This window comes from Schistocerca piceifrons, chromosome 3 (genome assembly GCF_021461385.2).
Source record: "Schistocerca piceifrons isolate TAMUIC-IGC-003096 chromosome 3, iqSchPice1.1, whole genome shotgun sequence".
Classification (NCBI taxonomy): domain Eukaryota; kingdom Metazoa; phylum Arthropoda; class Insecta; order Orthoptera; family Acrididae; genus Schistocerca; species Schistocerca piceifrons.
The window spans coordinates 323891809-323909799 of NC_060140.1; the positions used below are offsets into that span (position 1 = coordinate 323891809).

The window sequence follows — 17991 nt, forward strand, 5'->3', positions numbered from 1 at the left end:
TGCACATATACACATGGTGGTAGTATTGTGAACACAAGGTATAAAAGGGCAGTGCATTATCAGAGTTGTCATTTGTTCTCAGGTGGTTCATGTGAAAATGTTTCCAATGTGATTATGGTCACACAACAGGAATTAACAGATTTTAAATGCAGATTGATAGTTACAGCTGGACACATGGGACATCCCATTGTGGAAATTGTTAGCAAATTCAATATTCTGAGGTCCACAGTGTCAAGAGTGTGCCAAGGACACCACATTTCAGGCATTATCTCTCAGTATGGGCAACAGATTGGTTGACAGCTTTCACTTAACAACAGAGAGCAGTGGCACTTGCACTGCGTTTTCAGTGTTAACAGACAAGCAACACTGCTTGAAATAACCACAGAACTCAATATGAGATACATCAAAAATGTACCTGTTACAACAATGCAATGAAATTTGGCGTTAATGGGATATAGCAGTAGATGACTGATGCGAGTGCCTTTGCTAACAGTATGACATTGCCTGCAGCACCTATCCTGGGCTAGTGACCATATGACCTGGTCAGATGTGTCCTTATTTCAGTTGGTAAGAGCTGATAGGGTTTGTAATGGTGTTGGCTGTGTTTACATCGAATGGCCTGGGTCCTCTGGTCCAAATGAACTGATCATGTTTATGTATTTTGAGAACATTTCCAGCCATTAAAGGATTTCATATCCCCAAACAACAATGTCGTGTCAACGGGGTATGTTTGAGGAACATTCTGGACAAGTCAAATGAATAATTTGGCCACCAGAATAACACATCATGAATCCCATCAAACATTTATGGGACACAATCAAGAGGTCAGTTCATGCACAACATCCTGCACCAGCAATGCGTCCACAATTATGGGTGGTGTAGAGACAATATGGCTCAATGTTTCTGCAGGGGACTTCCAATGACTTGTTGAGTCCATGCCATGTCAAATTGCTGCAGTACATTGAGCAAAAAGAGGTATCCCATGACTTTTGTCACGTCAGTGTATAGTATAGCTAGTAGAAAATGGGGTGCTTTCACACATGGCTGTAACTTTGATTGGAATGGAAATCCTGCAGCCAGTTGATGAAGAGAGTTCTTGAGTGCCAGTGCGAGGTAGGTCATTCATTTAGGTCATCCACTGTGAAGTAACGCATGAGCAGAAAGCAAGAGTGACTGATGGATAGACTCACAGCTTAGGTGGACAAAAGGATTTCACACTAGGGGCTGCAGGTATGAGGTATGGTATTGGGTACAATATCCATCATCTCAGATTGTGGTGGGAGATTCTCAAAGCCACAGCAAAGTGTGATTTGCATTATCAAGATGTTGATAGTAGAGGGTGATGAAGACACAAGACTATGGACTATCTGGGCAGGATACTGTCTGTTAATCTGGAAGATTAGTTCATATAAATCACTGAAATATTTTTACCAAATAGATGAAAAATGTGGTTGATAGTAGCAATGAACAGGATTGAGCTTTGAGGTTATACTCATTTAGGGTTCTAATTGTTGTTCTCTATATTGTAGTAAAAGCCCTTAAAAATCTGTCCATGTTTCTAAATAATGTGGATATCTTCATAATTTATAAAACCAACAGAAGTATGTCTTATTAGTGTCTTCTTCTACAAAATTTCTTAACGTCTCAGTCCTGAGACTGATTTTTTCTGTTAGTGTTACAAGGTAGCATGTGTCCAGTTACATAAGTATCCATACACATAGTACAAAGATAATTCTTTTCCTTCAACAAGTAGTCATATTAGCATATATGGGATGGAGTGTTAGCCATAAAGTATACAGCAGACCTTCCATGAAGTATGGTAAGTTGGACAGAATTGCTCAAGAAAATGAAGCTGGGGTGATGGTTGGCCATGAGTAGTACCTGGATAGCTCAGTCAGTAAGATCATTACACACAAAATGCTAGGTTCAAAGCTCAACTCTCAAACAACGCTGCAATTTGCTAGTACGTTTCAAACTACTGCATACTTTGATGCAGAGCATAAGATTCTATATATATTTTCATCTTTATACTTTAACTCAGATTTTTCTGTTTGCAGAACATTTTTTGTAATATATATGACCAAAAAAGAGAATGTAATAGCATGTGCTTGAGACTGAATGCACAACAATAATTCTCAGTATGTTAAATAAAGAAAATTCAGTATAGTTGCTCACACTGATTAGTGAATTACCAACTTGTTCCACATCTATGAATTTGTTGCTGTGTGTGTGTTCAGTAACATTTTCAATCTAGTGGGGTGTGGCTGTCAAATGGTCATCAGGTAAGGAATATGGAAGAGGGTTGTACCTTGAGGTGGCATGTACCCTGACCCATTCTCACAGCTTTAGTCTTTGCTCTCTAACTTCAGTCTTTTTCACGCCAATGGTATGAGTAAGACATCTTAGTTACAGAAACAATTATTTAAATTTCCTTGACATGTATCATTGCTTTTTTTTCTTCTAAAAGTAACTTTTTCTGTTCTTAATTCAATGTTACTCCAGCTACAGATGCACAAATAAAATTAATCTTAAATGGTTAATATTTACAATGGACATTTATCATAGGGTAATAACCAAGCTGCCACTTTATTATTTTAGGTGATGTTAACCATTTATTGAAGTGGGAGAAAAATTATACCTTGGGCCAAGTGGTGATATTACACCACGATCATGGCCCAAGTACTTTGTAATAGACATTTATAGTACGGTAATAGAGATTAACATAGACTTCAAACAATAAAAGTAATTTGTTGCTTTTAAATATTTATTAGCATGAATTTTAGGCCAGTTTGTCAACAAAAAATTACTTGCATGTGTGTGAATTTGTGTATTGTGTATCAAAAACTGTTTGATCTGTTATGAGAAAAGAAGATGTCATTATAACAGAGAGAAAATATCTCTCCAAACTAGTAATAAATGGTAAAGCTGTTGCAGATCCCAGTATAACATATGAAGCCTTCCATGATATCTTCATGTATATTGGTGACTGGTCACCATCGAGTACAAATCCTTTTATGCAGAGTAAAATTGCTCAGGTTTTAAGTTTTCCCATGTTCCAAGCTCTGATGTTCTGAAAATCATAATGTTCCTAAAAAATTTAAACTCATTAGGTTTGGTTGAGGTTCCCACTACAAGCACTAAGTTAGTCTGTCATAGTATTTCATATCCACTCTCCCTCATAAGCAACCACTCTTTTGATGAGGAATGTTTTCCAGATTGATTAAAATACACTAAAGTTTAGGTCCGACAAGCTCTTAGAAAGAGAAAACAAGATGAAATGGGGAGATGTAGACCTATCTCATTGTTTCTCAATAATATTTGAGAGGGTTGCATATGATCAGTTGGGCCCAGATTGCACTGACCTAAAACACATCAAAATATGCAAGCACTTATACAAATATAACCTTAAAAATAAAATATGAGTTTATATAAGTTCATTTAAAAACATTCTTGTTGATTGGTTTTGATACCATGTAACACAAAATTCACTTCTGAATGAACTGTGAGTGTAGTAATTACTTTTTGTAGTGTTTGAAACTACCTAGGACTATTTTTGAAATGTTTACATGTGTCTAAAAAAAAAAAAAAGACCATGAAAGTAATGAAACCTATCCAAACAATAAAACCAAGTATTTTACTCCTGCACACCATTTGTTTAAAGTCATACAGATTAGTAAATACAACCTGTCAGTCTATTTTCTGCAGTGTTGCATGGGATCAAAACAAGCATTTTCAGGTTTTCCATTTTCAAAGATCTACAGTTGTTCTTGAGGATAGTTTTATACCTGGAAAAGTTCCTCTCCACATCACAGAATGTCACAGGAGCATATTTGAAGACAGAAAGGTCACTACAAGCCAGCATTGGTTCATTGTGTTCAAATGTTGTGGCATTCCCAGAAAGACTCACTAATTTTGCACATTGTATAATATCCAAGATTTCACTGTAGAAAACTTCCCAATTTGTTGCTCACTTTGTCAGCCACATGACCATGAGTTTGTAGGTAGTAGGCATGGTAATTATGATGATAAATAATCACTTACACTCCTGTCACTTACTATGAATACTTTTATTCTCGTAGTCTATACATAATGCTTGTAGCATAGAGCGTGTACTACAGAGAACTGATCTGGCAAAGATACAGTTGTTCTTACTATGGTAGGGCAGAGATACTATTGGGGACGGGGGATAGAGTCAGTGGTTCTATGTCCCCACAAGCTCAACCCAACTCACTCTGCAGATGTTGCACAACATCCAGGGTGTCACACTGTTGAGCACCAGTAGCTTTCAGTCATATGACGGCTTCTGCATCTCTGTGTAATGCATGTACAAGGCAACTGGGTAGATAATCTGAAGCCCCTTGGCTACCTAAGCCATGTATGAGGCACCATCTATCACTAGCACCAAACCACTGTCTCTGTTCAAGCCACCTGGCCACAATAGTTCCATAGAGTTAACAAAGAAATTATCATTTGTTAAGTTGTTTACTCTTTTGAGAGCTTCACACATTAGGAGGAACATTTACCTAGGCCTGTCAACTTTTAGAATACCAACCACTTTGTTGAGCACCTCCTCATGGCACACATAGATTCACCTGAAACTGGGTGTGTTGTAGAGGAGGGGATTAGTGTTTAACATCCCATTGACAATGAGGCCATTAGCTCAGATTTGGGAAGGATGGAGAAGGAAAGTGGCTAGACCCTTTGAAGGGACCATCCTGGCATTTGCAATTAGGGGAACCACAGACAACCTAAATCAGGACGACCAAACATGGGTGTGAGCCATCTTCCTGCCAAATGCTAGTCCACTGTGCTAATTACTGCATTAACCCACTCAGTGGGTGTGTTGTATACTTCTCCAAGACTTGCCCGGAGCATGGATTCTTCAGCTTCTCCAATGAGATGTTGCAAAACATCATAATCTCGTAAGAGTCCTTGAAGAATGGTTGTGCAGTTGAAGATGGACCTGACTTCTCAAATAACAGTATCTGTCTGGTATCATCTTCAGGCCTTCTCTTCACACAGTTACTGTGTTTGGTGGTATTACAGTGTTTTTCCACATAAAGTGCTTTTCTGCACTAACTTTAACTTCACATTTGTTACAAATGTTACAAAAATAATATTTCCCCATCAATACTTAAGAACTTCTTACCAAAGAATGAACAAACTCTTGCAGCTTCATACTACTAGAGCACTTTACTTTCAGAATATTGAACCAAGCTGAGTTTCTATTCAAACTGAACAGTGTGGCCATGTGTGCAATGTTTATTGTGTTGCAAGCTGCCTTTGTTGGCTTTGTGAGACTTTTTTTTTTTACGCCATGCAGCAACATCTTATCAAACCAACTAATGTATTACACTGCTTGCCACCTATAGTCCCAATAAATAAAGCTTTGTAGTAATGGTTGTGCTTATTTGTGACAATACCACCAAAACACCATCATGTGTGCAACATTTTCATGTTTTTCTTCTTGTGGCCTTAAAGTTACAACAAAAATATGCATTTTTGAGAAAAGTTGGCTGTAATATGACCTATTATAACCAAAGTTGGTTGAGACATGACCTTTACTAAAAAAAGATCTAAATATGGCTTTATATGCACAGTAAAAATACATTTTCCTATGCTACAGTACCTGGATAATGACGTAAAATTCACCCAGAATTTCAGGGAAAAAAATTAGTTGTCATTACAATCGCAGTCCTAGTGATCAGTTAGAAAATTATAATTCATCCCACGGCATTACTATATGCTAACAATACTGTATCATTAAAGACTGCAGCACAACCCACGCAATAAATAAAGTGGTCACAAAAGTAAACAGATTCCTAATAATAGAATATATGTGTTCGGTGCCTTTTATGACCTCATCAAAGGTTTTGATGCTATAAATCATACCCAGCTTCTCAACAAACTATTGTTTTCAAGATAGTTCTCTTAGTTGGATGCCATTTTATTTAGCAAGCATTAAAAAGCGCACTTGTTTAAGTCAATGGCAAAAAATTCCTGTCTGGCTGGAAACACACACAATAATAATAATAATAATAATAATTTTTATTGTCATTCGGCCATACAGCAATAGACAACGTCATATACATACTAAAATACAATTAATAGTTTGAAAGAAACAACAGGTTTCTTGTTAACATTATAGTATTATATTACAGTTGATAAATTCTCTTATGTCATAGAATGGGTGGAGGACTAGCCAGTCATGAATTGTTTGTTTGAATAATTGTTCAGGTAATTCTTGAACAGATTGAGGAAGATTATTAAATAATTTGTACCCCATGATTTCGTAGCTGTTGAGTGACTTTGACAACCTGTGGTAAGGAATATAGAGGCACCTATTCCTTCTTGTATTGTGGCTGTGTACATTTTCTCTGGTTTTTGTTTCTGGAAATTTCTTCTTCGTATAAATTAGAACATAGTATATGTACAAGTTTATAACAGTCTTGATTTTCTGTTCACAGAACAATGGTTTACAGTGTGCCTTATATGCAGAACCAGTAATTATCTTAATAGCTTTTTTTTGCAGTATTAATATGTCATGTACACAGCTAGAGTTCCCCCACAAAATAATTCCATATGATATTATACTCTGAAAGAATGAAAAATAGGATGTTCTAACATATTTTTCAGGAACACAATCCATAAGTCGCCTTAACAGGTAAATAACTGTTGACAATTTACCACTAATATATTGTACATGTTGACCCCAAGATAATTTATCATCAATGTATACCCCCAAAAATTTGACATAACTTGGATCATCTGACAGAAGCTTGTCTCTAAGACTACAGACCATCTGCTGTGTTTTGTTTTCATTCAGCAGGAGTCCATTTGCCTTGAACCAATAGGATGCTTGGTCAATTGTCTTTGCTGCACAAGTTTTAAGGCTATTGAAATCCTCACTAGCATGAAGAAATGTTGTATCATCTGCATACAACACAGTGGTGGACTTGATAAATGACGGCAGATCATTTATCATTATCAGGAACAAAAAGGGGCCCAGCACAGATCCCTGCGGAACACCTACCTTGACTTGCTCTATACTCGACATTTCTCTCCCTACACAAACAACTTGTTTACGATTCTGAAGATATGATTTTATTAATTTAAGGCTATTATGTCTAATGCCATAGAATTCCAGTTTTTGTAGGAGTGGCTTATGCTTTACACAGTCAAAAGCTTTGCTTGGATCACAAAATGTGACTTGAGCGTAGCCCTTATCCTCAAACACTTGATGTAAGTATTTGACTACAAAGTCTATAGCATCCACAGTAGACAACTTTTTCCTAAAACCATACTGAGATTCACTAATTATTCCTAATTTTTCAAAATAGACATATAGCTGTTGGTAAATTACACATTCCAGTATTTTAGAAAAAGCTGGGACTATGGAGATTGGTCTGTAACTTTCTTCGGGAAAATATCCTTCAGATATGCATTTATTTATACAGAATGTTAAGGGGTACACAATATAGTCTATTACTTTCTTTAGTAAATTACAGGATATGTCATATATATCTACACTGTCTGAAGATTTCATCCGTTTTACAATGCTTAGGACATGACTAGGTGAGACCTCGAAGAACATAAACGTACCTGTGTCTGTTGGTGTTCTGCAAACATTTTTAGAAAGTAACTCTGATGAACTGATATCAGGTTTGATTATAGTATTTCCTACATTTTCAACAGATTTAATAAAGAAATCATTGAATTTTTGGGGACTTATATTAATTTTTTTGCTTCTTACATCTTTAGCAACACCATTTATTAATTTCCATGCAGCTTTGCACTTATTTGTGGAATTATCAATGGTATTGAAATTATGTGCTTTTTTTGGCTTCCACGATGGCTTTTTTATACTCATTCCTGCATTTTATATAGGCTAATCTGGCATGTTCTGTTTTCTGATTGCTACATATATTGTGTAACACCATAACTTGGTTTTTCATACTTGATAATTGTTTAGTGAACCGTGAATTTTGTCTGTTTGTAGCCCTGTTTGTAAAGCCTTTGTCAGTTAATTTGCATTTCTTTATGGGGATATTGTCATTAAATTGTGTCAGAAATGTTTTAAAAAATCTCTCAAATAATAGTTTCCCTGACAAATCAGCACTAAGACTATAACTTGTGTCACCATGACATTGGTTGAACCAGTCTCTCTCAGCAAGGGACTTACAAAGCTGAACAATTTTGTCATCTGTGACAGGCCTGGTGATTATAACTTTTGGGACAGGCTTGGGAATATTACTATTATCAACACAGAACCTACTTGTATAGTTTAAAGATACAGAGTCATGATCTGAAAATGGAAATGCTGTAACAGCACATGACTCTTCTGTAGTTTTAAAGTTGACAAAAATATTGTCAAAACATGCTTTATCTCTTGTGGACCTGTTATTGATTGAGTGCAAATTGCACTGTCTTAAAAGGTTTTTCAACTCAGTCACAGTACGTTTATGTGTTGTTATATCAAAATCTACATTCAGATCTCCACCAATTACTATGTCATAATGCAACCATCTGGTCCCTCTTAGTACATCTAGCAGCATGTCCAATTTTTCTAGAAATACATTGATGATACCCTTAGGTGACCTGTAAAGGGATACTATTACTAACTTAAGACTGTCCATAACTATACCAGTGGCTTCAAAGTTCTGTTCCTCACATAAATAATCTAGGTCCAACTTAACAATGGAGCAGCTGAATGACTGATTAATATATATTGCCACACCACCTCTTATATGCAGTTTTCTACAGTAACTATTTGCTACATTATAGTTATCAAGTCTGACAACTGTAAGTACACTCTCAGTAACCCAATGTTCACTCAGACAGAAAATATCAAATTTGTTATCTAGTCCAAAACTGTTTACAATAAATTCTTTATCTATTAGTCCTTGAACATTCAGATAGCAAATTTTAAGATCATAATTGTTGTTTATTTTAGATTGAACATTTTGGTGAGGTGTTATGAAATTTGTTACACTACTTATCTCCTGGGCTGCTTCATCTTGCTGCCTTCCACTAAAAAATCATTTAAACGGACAGGAGGTGCTGTTTTCCGTCTACCCGTAACACTTGATGCTGCTTCTCCTGCTGCAATTCTCATTTCTCCTTTTAGAGGCACTATAGTTACTGTTGCTGGTGAAACTTCTGCTGTTGATGCTACTGTTACTTCCTTTTCCACTGCTGCTACTGATAATGCCACTGGTGACTGTGGCACTTTACATGTTTGCACAGTTGTAATTTTTTCATCGTAGGGTGTATCTGCAGATGTTTCTTCCTCATATGCTGTTGGTGCACTTTTCTTTTCTGTTGTCATTGGCAGAAAACCTGTTGCAGGTAGTGCTATTTTTACATAGGAATCCACTCCTGCTGTCTTTATCACCTGGAGAATTTCTTTGGCCAGCACTTTCTTGCCTAGGTTGTTTCTGTGCAGTCCATGTCTAGTAAAATGCTCTCTTACTGAACTCATTGCTTCAATGAAAGTTGTGTGGACAAAACCGCTACAAATCTTCCTGAATTTCCGATTTGTCGCGATGATTTCTTTGTTTACACATGAGTCTTCCGTTAAGTCGTGTCTGTAGGGAATGTTTACAACGAATACCTTCGCCTGTGAAATCTTTCCTAGCGATTCTTTCAGTGTTCTTACAGCAAGGCTGCTTTCATTTTTATAGACATCGTTTCCCCCTCCAATTATGACACAGTTGACGTCGCTTTTCACGGAACTTTCACAGTTTTTCAGCACTTCTCGTAGAGGAGCACCAGGTTTCGAAATTCCAATCACTTTATATTCAGACTGCATATCAGACATGATTGTAGCCACAATTAGGCATTCCACAAAGTTCAGTATTAGGGCCCTTAGTATTATGATATTACATTGGTGATATGCCAAGCCAGATTCATTCTGATGGCATCCTCTATGCAGATGACTCAACAGCAATAGTGTGCTGTAAAACTGATGAAACTTTACTCTGCCACACTGAGCAGGCTCTTGGGTATTACAGACTTGGGTAAAAAATAATAACTTGAAACCAAACTATGCAAAAATGGAAACTGTTTGTATCACCATAAAACTATGTACATAATGTGTAAGTGAAATATACTACTGAATATAGACAAAAAACTGAACATCGCTAATTGTCAAATTTCCTGGTGTAATATTACTACAAAAAAAAGTGTTGTGAGATAATCACGTGGACAGCATATTGAGTCAGCTGAACAGTCCCACTTATGTTTTATATAAAATCACTAAGTTTACTGTAGAAAAGCTGTATATCATTCATATTTTTCTTCTGTTAATTAGATGCAGTATAATTATCTCAGAAAACTAATCTACTCAAAGCTTTTAGACTACAGAAAAAGGTCATCAGAGCTATGGTGGGAGCTTAAACAAAACAGCATTGCACACCATTGTCCATAAAGTTAAATCTGATGTCGACTCCAAGTCTGTATGTACATGAGACTCTCATTTCCCCAAAGAGAAACCTACAATTTTTTGAGAGCAACTGTTTGTGCCTCAGCATGAGACTAGAAACATGGCAAGTTACATGGTACATAGCTACAGACTAAAACTATATGAAGAAACTCCTCATTATATGGGCATGAAATTTGTAAATAAAACCTGTAAGAGTTAAGTGTGACCCAAATCTAAAAATTACTGAAACACCCAACAAATAAGTGTTACTGTAGTGTAGAAGAGCTTGTTAATAATAAACAACTAAAACAGTATCTCGATAAAGAAGTAACACCATATGTTTTATTACCCTAGAATTAACAAGTTACCTGTGCCCTATATTTCATTGTATGAGGCATGTTGTGTGATAATAAATATTTGATTAGATTTGGTGCTAAGGTATACATAATATTTTGTAACAGAACCCTTTACCATGACATTAACTTCAGTTGAGAATTGTAGAGAATTATGATCTTCACATACAAAACAAAATTTCTTATCTAATGGGTCATCTGGAGGAGACCTTCCTAGCCTCCTAAAACATCAAACTCCTAATCTGGTTCAGGTTCGTTAATGATATATTCATGATCTGGTCTCTGGGCCAAGACACTCCATGTTCGTTCCTTCACAACCTCAACATCTTCTCTGCCACTCTGTTCATGTGGTCCTCCTCAACCCAGCATGCCACTTTACTAAACGTCGATCTCCTCCTCTCTGATGGCTCCATCTGCATCTCTGTCCACATTAAACCCACCAACCACCAACAGTACCTGCATTTTGAAAGCTGTCATCCCTTTCACACCAAAAAATCCCTCCTATACAACCTGGCTACCCGGGGACAGCGGATCTGCAGTGACAAAAACTCCCTTGCTCGGTATGCTGAGGGTCTCACCAAGGCCTTCACAGACAGGCACTATCCCCCAGACCTAGTCCGCAAACAGATCTTCTGTGCCATTTGCCTTCACACCCCCAATCCACCCATCACTCCCAAGAACCAGTACAAAGGAGTGTCCCCTTCATCATCCAGTACCGTCCCAGACTGGAACAACTGAACGACAGGCTTTGATTACCTATCATCATGCCCTGAAATGAGAGACATCCTACCTGAGATACCCCGCCCCCCCCTCAAAGTGGTGGTCTGTCGCCCACCCAACCTCCACAATATCCTAGTCCATCCCTATGCCACTTCCAATCCCAACACTTTGCCACAAGTATCATATCCCTGTGGAAGACTCAGGTCCAAAACCTGGCAAATCCATCTCCTCCCCATTCTCATCTCCAACTCTGTTTATTTGTTGCCCTCTGCCTATGCATCCATCCATCTTTCCCCTCTCCACTCCCTTTTTGATTTTTTCCCCCATCTCCCTGCCCCAGAACCTCCCGATGCAGCATCTGTTGGCGTTCTAGTCCCTGAACACTCCATCAGACATTGTTCGTCTCTCTTTTCCCACCCAAACACTGCTGTCCCTTCCTCTTCCCTGCCCCCTTCAGATTTCTGCTTGCATACCATGTGATAGCTGCATTCCAGCCTGAGGTGCTGGAGTTGGTGGTCATGTATGCATGAGGGGTGCTTGCTTGTGTGTATGAATGGTGTGTGTCACTCTTTTACTGATGAAGGCTGTGACCGAGAGCTGTATGTAAGTGTCTTTTAATTGTGCCTTCTTTATGGTAAGTAGCAATCTGCCTTTTCCTACATTGCTGAAGTTCCTCTCTGGAGTTTCCATTGTTTTAAAATTTCTTATCTACATTTGAAATAGACAGTTATTACTTACACTTAGTTTTCTTATCTCAGTGTCTCTATGGAAGCAGATAAATTATTTATTATAAAATAACACACTGATTGTAAAAACCAAGGCTGGATATAGGAAACGCCTTACTTAGTATATTCCATGTTTCTATTTTTAATGTTCTTTCTCTTCTTCCAGTCCGAGTAGAGTTTCATTGTTATTTTGTGAGTTGGGGTGAGAAGTAATTATGCTGTTTCCAAATTCTTATTCCAGGAGAAAGGGAGAAGCTTATGGAACTTCTGCTAGAGGGTTATGATCATATACTTGATGTCGAAAATGATGATGGACTATCAATAATTGAGGTAGTAGCACAAAGTGAACAGCCTGAGACATTACAATTTTTGCAGTCTATATCTGACTTTGAGGTTTGTATTTATTAATAAAGGCACTTAATAACTAAATGTTATGGGTAAATTGAAACATAACAAAAAAGTTTGCACTTGTAGAAGTAAAATTGATTGTTGTGATAGGAAAGAAGAGAGGAGCTTCATAATGCTGTACGTCAGGGGAATCTTTTGAGAGTTCGTGAGCTTCTTGAAGCAGATGATGCAGAACTTCTTGCTATTGCAAAGAACATATATGGTCGAAGCAGTCTGCATATAGCTGTGCTGTGTCAAGATGAAGAGATCACACAGTTTCTGACTGATAGATTTCCTGCAACACTGAAAACAGGAGATAATGTAAGTATGTCATTCCATTCCAACTTGTACTTATTTGCTCCATTCATTAAGTATTACAGCCAGCTATGTGCCATACAAATAACAGTTATCCAAAAGGATAAAAGAGCAAGATAATTGGTATAGCACTAGTGCATAAATGAATCACAACATTATAAGCCATTTACAGGCAGATTCATTATAGTTATTGATATATGAGTGGCATGTAATCAATAAAACAGCTACACCTGCTGCAGAATAAAATGAAGTAAGGAACACTGAAATATGTACTGATGGAAAATTTGGAGTAGAATAAAATAAGTCTACAGATACATCATCAGTTCCTTATCAGTGAGCAGGTGTACAGAAGAGATGGAAAATTTAATAATTATATATAAAAACAAAGATGAGGTGACTTACCGAACAAAAGCGCTGGCAGGTCGATAGACACACAAACAAACACAAACATACACACAAAATTCAAGCTTTCGCAACAAACTGTTGCCTCATCAGGAAAGAGGGAAGGAGAGGGGAAGACGAAAGGAAGTGGGTTTTAAGGGAGAGGGTAAGGAGTCATTCCAATCCCGGGAGCGGAAAGACTTACCTTAGGGGGAAAAAAGGACAGGTATACACTCGCACACATGCACATATCCATCCACACATACAGACACAAGCAGACATATTCTTTAAATAAACTGTATCAAAGGCCTTAGATAATCTAAAATTACTTTAGTGAGCTGTGCTACAGCAGATTGTGTGCCTTTTCCGGGCCTAAAACCAAATTGGTCATTGGAAAGAAGGTTATATTTATTCAGGTAATTTAGCAGTCTCTTTTTGACTAGTATTTCTATTATCTTAGAAATGATAGACAGTATAGAAATCGGCCTGTAGTTCTCTACATTTTCCACATCTCCGTTTTTAAGGATAGGTGTAACTTTTGCTTGTTTTAGGTACTCTGGAAAGTATCCAGATTCGAAAGATTCATTAATTATGTCTGTTAATGGGCCCTTTATGGAGTCTATACTTTCTTTAATTATGCAGACTGGGATTTCATCAAGTCCTACTGAAGTTTTATTTTTTAGTTGGTGTACTACTAGAGCCACTTCCCTTTCTGTAGTTGGCAAGAGCACCATTGAGTTTGTTGGCTGGTTCTGAGTTTATTCAGTCTCTCTAACCATATGTTCAGCATATAATGTCACCAGAAACCTTTACCCTGCTTCAGAAATTTGGTGTGATGATATGTTAGGGGTGGCTGAAAAATAGCAACCAAGTCAGACAGAAAAGGATTTTTTTTTTGTGTGTGTAAATAATGCTGACTTCTTCTTTCCTTGCTCAAAAGGGTCTTAGTCTCCAAGCGTGCTGATGTTTTACAAAAGCTTGAAATTTTGTGTGGACTTCAATGTGAGATGCTTTTAATAGTTTCTACAATGAAAATCTGTCTCAAAATCTGGCAGAAAATTCAAAGAGATACATTGGTTTTATGTATAGTACAGCAATGGCAAGACACAATCAGTATCTTCACTGAGGATAGCAATGTTAATATTACTGACGACAGCACCACTAACTTGTCATCCTGCATAAAACTCTTCAGGATGCATAAAAGGATAGCGAGAATCATGGCTAGAAAAATAAGGAACAAACCCTGCAGCCCACTATTTAAAAGGATGGGGATTCTCCCTTTCCCATGTATTTACATCTTTGAAAGTGCAATGTTCACTAAGCAATATGTAATAACAAATCATATTGTCCTCCTCAAAAATGAAAAACTGCATCAACATGACACAAGACAGAAAACTGACTTCCAATTGCTCCAAATAAAAACCAGTTTGCGCCAAAAAGGAACACTACACTATGGCAAAATTATTTACAATAAGTTGCCAAAATAAATTAAAGTAATAAATGATCTGAAATAAATTAAAGCAGTATCAAAGGAATATCTATTAATAAATTGCTTCTATAGTCTGGATGAGTTCCACCAAAATTTTTGAGAGCCTAAGAAAGTTATGTGTATAGGCCACATTATTTATCACTTTAAAAAATTGTGTAAAAATGACTACCTACTTGTAGCATGTAAAGACTGTAATCATTAATATTAGTTTATTCATGTTTTCAGTTGTAATTTTCTAGTAAAGTGGTCACAGCTGAAAAAAATATATTCATTACTGTAAAAATGGAGATATATTTGCACTGACCTGTCCAATATCAGATGTGCTGCACTGTACATGTAAGATTTACTGGACCAAATAAACGTGTATAAAGATACTAAACATCATTTTTAAAAATTCCTTCATCAAAAAAGACAAAGTAAACATTCCAGAATTCAAATAAAAATAGCTGACAAGATGAGAATCTTAGCAGTAGATACCTAGCAAAGCACAGCTTAAGGCACTTAATAAAAGCAAAACTTCCAATCCAGATTGAAAACTAATTAGGTTCCTTTCAGGGTATTCTGATCTAATAGGTCCATATATTTCATTCATATGCAACTGCTCACTCAACAAAAGGTGTTTACCTAAGCACTGGAGAGTTCCACAGATTACGCAAATACGCAAGAAAGGAAATGGAAGTAGTATTACAGACTCATGTCACTGGCATTGATTTGCACTACGATTTTGGAACATATGTGTCCAAATGAGAAAACTGACTATTGGCATAGTGAGCAGGGATTCAGAAAATATCATTCTTGTGAAACACAACTTGCCCTTTATTCTCAGTAAGTAATGAGTGCTGTTGACATGGTATAAAAAACTACTTCCTTAATGTTAGGTTTACAGAAAGCTTTTGACACCATTCCTCCCAATCAGTTCTAATAAAGTGGCATGCCTATGAAGTATCATCACAGTTACACAACTGAATGTGTGACTAGTCAGAAAGATCACATTTCATAGTAACTGACAAAAAACCACTGAGAAAAACAGATGTGTTATCTGGTGCTTCCTGAGGAAGTGTTACAGATGCTGTGCTGTTTCTAATATGTATAAATGATTTTAGAGACAATCTGAGCTTCCTATGAGATTGTCTGTAGATGATGGTGTTGCTTACTGCCCACTTATGTCATTAGAAGATCAATTGCCAAGTTATTTAGACTAGATATCTATATGGTGCAAAATGTGGCAACTGATTCTAAACAACAAAAAGTGTGAGGTCATCCACATGAGTACTAAAATGAATCCACTCAATTTCAGTTGCATGATAAATCACATAAATTTAAAGGCTCTGAATTTAACTAAATACCTAGGGTTTACAATTACTAACAGCTTAAATTGGAACAATCACATAGAAACTGTTTCAGTGAAGGTGAACCAAAGACTGTGTTTTACTTGCTGAACAGCTCAGTCATGCAACAGATCTACAAAAGAGATTGCCTATATTACACTTATCTGTTCTCTTCTGCAGTATTGCTTCATAGTATGGGATCCTTATCAGACAGGATTGATAGAAGGCATCAAAAAAGTTAAAAGAGTTGCTCAAGTGTTCCTGACCATAACTCGGTGAACATCACTACTTGTCCTTTGATGTACTGGAGGTGAGCCTGCCCAGTGGAGTGAGTAGATGCCTGTTGAGAAGTTTTCAGTATGCAAATAATGAAGTAGCCTTTAGCAATGACCTTGTTAAATTCTAATGATCCAATTTCTCTTTCAAGCTGATTCTGACCTGGTAACACAGGTGTGTACTATTAGCATAGTTGAAGTGAGCTGCAGCCTAGAAGTAGGGAATCATTTCTTTGACACATATGACTTGTAAGTTGCAATCCATCAGGCATTCAGCTTTAAAGTAGTGTTTCATTAAGGTACATATGCAGAAATACTGGCCTCATAGTACAATGTGAAGAAGCCCCATTTTATCAGCCCGGGCAGATATACTGGACAGTCAGGGAAGGGTGGAGGGTACAGACCAGTTTGGATCTCATGAGGACACAGGTCCACCTGGTCACCCAACTCTTCAGCCCAAGCAGAAATGAACAACAGTCTCTCTCTCTCTCTCTCTCTCTCTCTCTCTCTCTCTCTCACTCACACACACACACACACACACACACACACACACACACACACACACACACACACACATTGCTACTTCACTAAGCAAGCAATTATCACTACTATATTCTACATTTTGTTTATTGTCTATCAGACAGTTCTCTTCGTAGTGGCTGGTGATCTGCTCTGTACCATTGTCTATTTTTCATCCAGGATATTCCATGATTGTATTACATACATTTTTCATTTGCATGCAGCTTGAAAGGACTGCATTACACTATGCAATGGGTGTGGAAAAAGTTGAAGAACTAAGTACATTCCTCATAAGAGCAGGAGCCAGAAGAATTGCAAAGGATCTGGTATGTACATGTCTCATGACTTAATAAAATCATAACACTGTTAGGTTATGCTATTCTTAAGCTCTTTATGGTGACTCATGACTGAGTATAAAATTTATTTCAGCGCATACTTGTTGTTTAACTAGCTTAAATTATAATTATTATGGCACTACAGAATGTAAACAGAAATATTCTGATAGTAAATTGAAATGTAAAATTGTTTCTTTAGTACAATTCAAACATGATTTTATTTTCATTTGCCACTTTATTTTTCAGAAAGGGAGACAGCCAAGCTACTACTTCATGAATAAATCAGATATACTCAGGCTCCAAGAAGATGAAGATACCTTTAAAATGTAACATCTTTTCATAAGGTCCTTAAATGTATGTAAGACATGGACTAAAAGAATCCCATTTAAATGTTGTGGTTCTGTTGCTTTATGCAGCTAGTACTGAGTAATTTCAAATAAATAATGGGCCAAGTTGTAGTTCAACAAACTAATAATACACATACATCTTGTTGTGAAAATATAAGTAAGATTATATTTAAGAAAACAGTATTAATAAGTTTCCAGTTGACAGTGTTACACTTTTAGCCTTCCAAAAATATTTTCATTGTGACTTTCTGTATCTGTATTAAAAGAAATGGAATCAATCACTTCATTGTGTAATGTGTAATATCTCAATATTTTTCACCTCTTTAATGTTTTCTTTCTTTGTTGTCTTAAGACAGTGACCGCAAGAGCATCTGCATATTTCAGCCTGTTGGGA

General features: G+C 36.9%; 1 protein-coding gene across 1 annotated transcript in view; it reads left to right on the forward strand.

Annotated features, from left to right (window-relative positions):
• The window catches only part of LOC124788628, a 495884-nt gene extending 478181 nt beyond the window's left edge, over nt 1-17703 (forward strand). The window contains exons 19-22 of the mRNA XM_047255898.1: nt 12463-12614; nt 12720-12929; nt 17140-17241; nt 17497-17703. Coding sequence (XP_047111854.1) covers nt 12463-12614; nt 12720-12929; nt 17140-17241; nt 17497-17580 — 548 coding nt within the window. The 3' untranslated portion in view covers nt 17581-17703. The remainder of the gene's footprint in view (nt 1-12462; nt 12615-12719; nt 12930-17139; nt 17242-17496) is intronic.
• The last annotated feature ends 288 nt before the right edge of the window (nt 17704-17991 follow it).